The sequence below is a fragment of the Arachis hypogaea genome, chromosome 3 (assembly GCF_003086295.3).
Source record: "Arachis hypogaea cultivar Tifrunner chromosome 3, arahy.Tifrunner.gnm2.J5K5, whole genome shotgun sequence".
NCBI lineage: Eukaryota > Viridiplantae > Streptophyta > Magnoliopsida > Fabales > Fabaceae > Arachis > Arachis hypogaea.
Window position 1 is genome coordinate 118,280,563 of NC_092038.1, and position 7,952 is coordinate 118,288,514.

The following is a 7,952-nucleotide window of genomic DNA, read 5'->3' on the forward strand; positions in this document are numbered from 1 at the left end:
TTATAGCTATAGTTTTATGTCATAATTAGTGGTTTTACATTAAAAAAGATGTTTAATTAATTTGTCCATTCTTTTAATTTTTGCAAATCTTCTCTCTGTTCCATATAATTATCTTTTTTAGTTCTCTTTGTCAAAATTTGTTTTTTTTTCAGCTTCTTTAATTATCCCTTTGTTGATAGTGATTTGGTCAATTGTATCACGATCTATTTACAATAAATAATGTCATGCATGGATTGAAGTCAGAGAAAAAGAAAGGCTTGGTAGCGAATTAAGAGAAAAAATTGTGCAATGACTGAATTCAAGTTAAAAACAATATATGGGAAATTGTTTTGTTCATTTTCATACTTTATTATATTTGTAATGTTTACCTTACATGTTCATTCTTAAATAAATTAATTGAATTTTTATTACATGAATATTTTCTTTTCTATATTTGGTTGTTGAATAGATCTTTGCATAACTTTGTCTTATTTTAAATCAAAATGGATGATATAGACCAATCAGAAATATATGATCCTTCGATAAATTCATTCAGTCAAGTTGGTTCTGTTATTGATCATCCTCTGTTCTTGCAAAGTGAGATACAAGGTACGCTCTTTTTGTTAAATCATATATTATTGAAGAATAGTAAAATAGACTGCTTATTTATTTAGTGTTAAAACATCTGACTGTGATTATGTCGTGAGATGTTATTCAGTAACTGTAAAATAAAAATAGTGTTTTGTGATATATTGTCCTCACAAGATTCAAATGAGTCAAGTATTTAGTCTATATAATATCTTTATGCTAATGGTTTATTCATGTTGTGTTGAATCTATTTCGTGTCATATAATTCAGATGAGGTTCTTTTATTGTTGTGTATATTTTTCTCAATTTTATGTCTACCAGGTTGCCTTGATGTTGGTGACCCTAACTATGAATGTTCAATTTGTGGCGCGTGTTTCTGGTTATTAGAACGTGTTGAAAGAGAGTCTACAGTTAATCGTCCTGTTTTTACTGTTTGTTGCTCAAAGGGAAAAATCCAGTTACCTTATCTTCAAAAGCCCCCAGATCTGTTATATGATTTGATCAATGGACATGATAGCAAGAGTTTGTATTTCCAAAAAAATATTCGATCTTATAACAGTATGTTTGCCTTCACGTCTCTTGGCGGTAAGGTAATGGATTCTGTGAATGATGGGAGGGGTCCACCGCAGTTTATAATAAGTGGTCAAAATTATCATCGGATTGGAAGTTTGCTCCCAGTTGTTGGTGAGAAGCCTAAATTTGCACAGTTATACGTATACGACACTCAGCATGAGATAATGCATAGGCAGCGAATTTTTGGGTATGTGTGTTTGAAACTTTGTTGTTTAGTGTTTTTGTTGTGTTTTCCTGGTGTTTTATTGTTATCTGTATTGTGAATTAGGTTTATAGCTGTGACTTCATATATATACTGTGTTTTGTTCCTGTTATAATATGCTATTAGTTATTTTTTGCTAATAAAAGATTTTTAATATCAATATATGTTACAATGGTATTTCTGTGTGGTTTTTAAATATATTTTTTCTGGTTAATATATTTTTGTTTTAGGCAAACATCTGAGATAGATAAAGAGTTGATAACTGAGTTGTTGCAAATGATCGATACTCATAATGTCATAGCACAGTCTTTTCGAAGAGTTAGAGAATTATATGAGTGTCATCCATCTGAGATTTTCTCATTGAAGTTGTATTCGCAACGGAACATTGATCGAAGAATGTACAGTGCTCCCTCTTGCGATGAAGTTGCTGCTTTGATTGTTGGAGATTTTGATTCGTCGGACCATGGTCGTGACATTATTGTTCGATCTACTGGTGGTCGGTTGCAACGTATATATGAAACTCATGCTCTGTATTGGCCCTTACAGTATCCTCTGTTGTTTCCATATGGCGAGGATGGTTATCAGCTGAACATTGGTTATCGTGGTCAGCAGCTCGGATATGTTCCTGGAAGGAGAACAAGAGTTTCCCTCAGGGAATTCATATGTTTTCGTCTCCAGATTAGGGAGCACGAAGATGGAATTATTCACAAGTCTAGGTGGTTGTTTCAACAATTTGTTGTTGATTGTTTCACGATGATTGAGTCGCAGAGGTTGTATGAGATTAGAATGAAGCAAAGTACAATTAGAGGAGAAGTCCTTCAAGGAATAGAGGAGGCTATGCGTCGTGGTGATGATGAGGCTTCTTCAATTGGGACACGAATCATTTTGCCTTCCTCATTCACTGGTGGTAGACGTTATATGTTTAACCGTTGTCAGGATGCCATGGCGATTTGCAAACATTTTGGGTATCCAGATTTGTTCCTCACTATTACGTGTAATCCAAATTGGCCTGAGTTTCAGCGGTTCACGGAGCGGGAGCGAATTCCGATCGCTGATCGTCCTGATATCTCTTGTCGTGTCTTTCATGCCAAGTTGAAGTGCCTCCTTAATGATCTCAAGGAAGGTGTGTTTTTTGGTCCACTTAATGCAGGTGAGTTCTTTTCTCGGTTAGGATTTCAATTTCTGTTAGTCGTGTTTGGAGATGTAGTTGTCTGGCTTCTTCAGAATGTTTTTTGTATTTTTTAGGTATGTATACTATTGAGTTTCAAAAAAGGGGGTCTACCGCATGCACACATGCTACTGTGGCTTAATGCGGAAAGCAACTTACAAAGTGTTGAAATTGTTGATGAATTCATCTGTGCCGAGCTACCCAATCCCCAGAAATTTCCATCTCTTTATAATGTTGTCACCATGTACATGATCCATGGTCCCTGTGGTCCACTTAGACCGAGTTCTCCTTGCATGAAAGATGGTAAGTGCTCAAAATTTTATCCAAAAAAATTCGTTGACCAAACGAGCTTTGATGAAGATGGCTATCCAATATATAGACGTCGTAATATGGGTGTCACAGTGAAGATCAATGATGTCGATATCGACAATAGATTTGTTGTGCCCTATAATCCACTGTTGTTAATGAAATACCAAGCTCACATAAATCTCGAGTTCTGTAACAAGTCAAACGTTATCAAGTATCTATTTAAATATGTTAACAAGGGTCCAGATCGGGTGACCGCAACTGTTGGAGAGAGATATGATGTTGGTGAATCTTCTCAAGTGGTTGATGAGATCAAACAGTATTATGATTGTCGTTATTTGTCACCGTCTGAATCCATGTGGAGAATTTTTGCTTATGATATTCATCAAAGATGGCCGTCGGTACAGAGGTTGACTTTTCACTTGCCCAACCAGCAACATGTAGTATTCGATGATGCTGACATCACTACTCATGTTTATTTGCGCAACAAAGATTTGTTGACTATGTTTACGGGTTGGATGATGGCCAACAGGCGGTTCTCGGAGGGGCGGTCTCTAACATATGTTGAATATCCAGGCAAATTTGTCTATTGTTTGAGGAGCAGGGAGTGGAAGCCAAGACAAAGGGAATTTTCAATTGGAAGATTGAGTTTTGCTCATCCTTCATCTGGTGAACTTTTCTACATGCGGATGCTTTTGAATGTCCAGAGAGGTTGTACTAGCTTTCGAAGTATAAGAACCGTGAATGGTGTTACATATGATACATTTCAAGAGGCATGTTCCGCCATGGGATTCTTGATAGATGATAATGAGTATGTTTCTGCTATTAAGGAAGTCACCGAGTTAGCGTCGGCTGCGCAGCTAAGGAGGCTTTTTGTGATGTTGCTGTTATCTGGTTCCATGGGAAGACCTCTGTTAGTTTGGGAGCAAACTTGGACTTATTTGTCTGATGATATTCTTTACCGTAGAAGACACGAGTTGCGATATCCTGGTAACATTTTTGTTTATCGTGAATTTATTACAAGATAGGTAGGCACACACGCATCGACACAGTAGAGAAGTTATATTATGGTGCTAATATTTATTAATTATTGTTGAACGTAGATCTTACTATGAGTCAAGACGAGTTACAGACGTTTTGTTTGTTGGAGATTGAGAAACTATTGCAGAGTAATGGAAAATCATTGAGAAATTATGCTGGCATGCCCGTTCCTAATAACTCATTAGTCTCTCAATTTAGCAATTTGATGCTGCTGCGTGAGTTGCAGTATGATACTGTTTCTTTGTCTCGTGAGCATGATGCAGATCTCTTAAAGTTAAATGAAGAACAGAGGGTGGTCTACGATAAAATTATTGACTGTGTTTCGAATAAGAAGGATGGGTTCTTTTTTGTGTACGGGTTTGGTGGCACTGGAAAAACTTTTTTATACAGAGTTTTGTCAGCTAGATTGCGATCTGAGAAAAAGATTGTTATCAATGTTGCTTCTAGTGGTATTGCTTCTCTGTTGTTACCTGGTGGTAAGACGGCTCATTCTATGTTCAATATTCCTGTTGATCTGACTGAAGACACTGTTTGCCGGATTAAGAATGACAGTCCAAAAGCTGAGGTATTTCGGTTGGCCGATTTGATTATTTGGGATGAGGCACCGATGACTAACAAATTAGCATTTGAAGCGCTTGACAGGACGTTGCGTGATATAATGGTTTTAGTCTCTGATAGGAATAAAGATTTACCTTTTGGTGGGAAGGTGGTTGTTCTGGGTGGTGATTTCAGGCAGGTGTTGCCAGTTATTCCAAAAGGTTCGCGTGCTGAGATTGTCATGGCTTCCATAAATTCTTCTATCATTTGGAAATACTGTGAAGTTTTGCGATTGACAACAAATATGAGGTTAGCAACCGGATCGGAACAATCAACTGCTCAGGAGTTAAGGTCGTTTTCAGATTGGGTACTTCAAATCGGTGAAGGTCGATGTGGAGCAGTGGTCAACGATAAACTTTTTGTTGATATTCCTTCTGATCTAATCATTCCTGTCTTGGAAAATCCAGTGGAAGATATTGTAAATACAATCTATCCAAATTTGGTTCAGAATTTTTGTGATCCAAGTTTTTTCCAAGATAGGGCAATACTTGCTCCGACTGTCGAAAATGTTGAAGAGATAAACAATTATATAGTTGACCTGTTGCCCGGTGAGGAGAAAAGTTACCTCAGTGCTGATTCGATATGTGGTAGCGATGCTTATTCTGATGTTGATGTTGATTGGATAACTGTTGAATTCTTGAATCAGATTAGGTGTTCTGGTCTACCTAATCATTTGTTGAAGTTGAAAATAGGCGTGCCTATTATTTTGTTGAGGAATATTGATCCGGCTGGGGGTTTGTGTAATGGGACTCGACTTGTCGTGCGAGATCTAGGGACAAATGTGATTGGTGCCGATATTGTTTCTAGTAGCAATGTTGGGGATAAAGTTTTTATCACTAGAATGAATATGATTCCTAGTGATACGGTTATACCGTTTAAATTCCAACGTCGTCAGTTTCCGGTTTCTTTGTCGTTTGCAATGACAATCAACAAAAGTCAGGGTCAGACATTATCAACAGTCGGTTTGTTCTTGCGTCGTCCTGTGTTTTCTCACGGTCAGCTTTATGTAGCTCTTTCCCGAGTTAGGAATAGAAATGGTCTTAAGATTTTACTTTGTGATGAAGGATTAGTTGATGCTGCCAAGACTGAAAACGTTGTATTTAAGGAAGTTTTTGATAAGATATAATGTATTTTTTTGTTATATGATTCAGTTTTAACTGTGTAATTTATAGTTTTGATTTTGTGTATATGTTCTTTGTAGAGGGACATCTTCTTTGGGGTATTTTTAAAATTGTCTCAAGCATTTCGTGTGCACTAGATGCATTATTGTTTATGAACCATTAGTTTCTATTAAAAAAAAATTAAATGATGTTGTGAAGGAAAAGTATTCATACCTTTTATAAATATAGAATATATTAGTTGGAGAAAAAGAAGTATATGTTACCAATAAATATATAAATAAATAAATTGCATAATATATACTGTATTTAAAAGAAAAAAAAGAAAGAGTACTCCGAATCAATAAATTTCACGCGATTAATCATTAGTATCGGAATAACTGGTTTAAATTGCATAATATATATTGTATTTATAATTATGTGATACTGTATAAGTAGATAATTGTGCTTTTTTGGATAAATTTGATGATTTATATGTTCATATTTTGTTTTTTTTTTTACTTGGAAAAGCTATTTTTTAAATACAGTTATTTTATTTGATATGAAAAAGATATGAAAAATGTATTTCATTATGTGGTTTTGAAAATATTCAATTATAATCTAATTATATATTTTGTTAGGAAAAAAATTTCTTTGTGCTTTCTCTCTTCTATTTTTTTATTATTGTTTTCGTTTTAATAATTAGGTCAAATTCTAATTTCATGTTTAATATTTTAAATCTTTTATTTTAGTGCAAAATAATTTTACACCATTTTAGTATTATTTCAATCTTAAAATTGGTACAAATTTTATATATTAGGAAATATTTTGTATTAGACTATTCAGATTTAAAGTATTTAATTATGTAATAAAATGTTATGCATTTATTATAGTTCATCTGTGTTCTTTTTTTATATTATCCTTTGATTTCTATATAATGTAATTAAATGGTCTATATAAATGTGGAATATTGTATAAATAGATAATTGTTCTGCTCATTTAAAATATACTATCTTTTTTAGTGGATAACTTTGATGATTGATATCTTCATATTTTATTTTGGTTTTTTTTTTAGTTTAAAAAGCGATTTTTTCAAATATAGTTATTTTTTTCATATGAAAAAGTTATTTCATTTCATGCTTTTGAAAATATTGAATTTTATTAAAAAATTACTTAATTACTTTTTTTATTTTGATATTATTTTTTCGGAAGAGAAAGATAAGCAAAGTGTATTCTTAATATATTAATAAGAATAAGATATGAGCGTTTTATTAATAAAAATAATTATTTATCTTTTCTTATAGGGAAAAGTCAAATCATATCAATATAAATTTGATTTTAAATTTGTCAATAAAATTTGATTTTAATGTAGATTATATCTTTTGTTAGAATAAAAATTCTTTGGTGGTTTCTCTCTTCTATTTTTTTTATTATTTTGTTTCTAATATTTAGGTCAAGTTGTAATTTGATGTTTGATATTTTAAATCTTTTATTTTAGTGCAGAATAATTTTTCTTGTGTTTAATATTATTTCACTGTTAAATTTGATACAAATTATTTGTATTAGGACATATTTGGTATTAGGCTATTGAAATTTAAAGTAGTAAGTCTTGCACTAAAATGTTATATATTTATTAGAGTTTATCAATATTCTTCTTTTATATTAAAGTTTGATTTCTATACAATATAATAAAATGGTCCATATAAATATGAGATATTCTATTAGCACATAATTGTCGTGCTGATTTAAAAAATATCCCCATCTCAATTTATTACGTGGATTTGATGGTATTAAAATTTATTGAAAAACTTGATTATTTGTTTTTTTAAATCTAATATTGTCTTTTCCAAATAAATTGAAAGAAACTATATTGTTAATATATCAATTATTTTACTTAAGCAATTTTGTTGAAAAAAAAATATTTTATAATAGTTAATACCAGATTTGAAATGTGAAAAGAAAGCAAGAAAAAATATCTTTAAAATAAATATAAAAAAAATAACTTCATAAAGTAAATTGATCATAACATTTATGTGACAATGGGATTTAATCAAACAAAATTGTTTTATGATGAGAATGGTGTATATTCTCTAACACTAAACAATTTTGATGGACTATATGACTACTTAGACATAAGAACATGAGATAAAATTTAATCAATTTATTTTTTATCAAGATCTAAAAATCAATAAATTTTTTATATTTCTAACATATATATTTAAGTAATAAATATATTATTTTAATTTTGATGTTTCTAACAAATATATTTAAGTAATAAATATATTATTAGTAATGAATTTTTTATAATTTCATATGTGAATTTTTTCTTAGTACCTCTTAACATACTTGGTTTGAGGATTATGTTTTTATTAATACAATCCTCTCAATTTAGCCATAACCC

General features: G+C 31.8%; 1 protein-coding gene across 1 annotated transcript; it reads left to right on the forward strand.

Moving 5' to 3' along the window:
- Positions 1–482: 482 nt before the first annotated feature.
- Positions 483–5,580, forward strand: LOC112780196 (uncharacterized). The gene is made up of 5 exons (XM_025824496.1): positions 483–588; positions 889–1,327; positions 1,573–2,492; positions 2,616–3,806; positions 3,920–5,580. The coding sequence occupies exons 1-5, from the start codon at positions 483–485 to the stop codon at positions 5,578–5,580; spliced, it is 4,317 nt and encodes a 1,438-aa protein (XP_025680281.1).
- Positions 5,581–7,952: the final 2,372 nt, after the last annotated feature.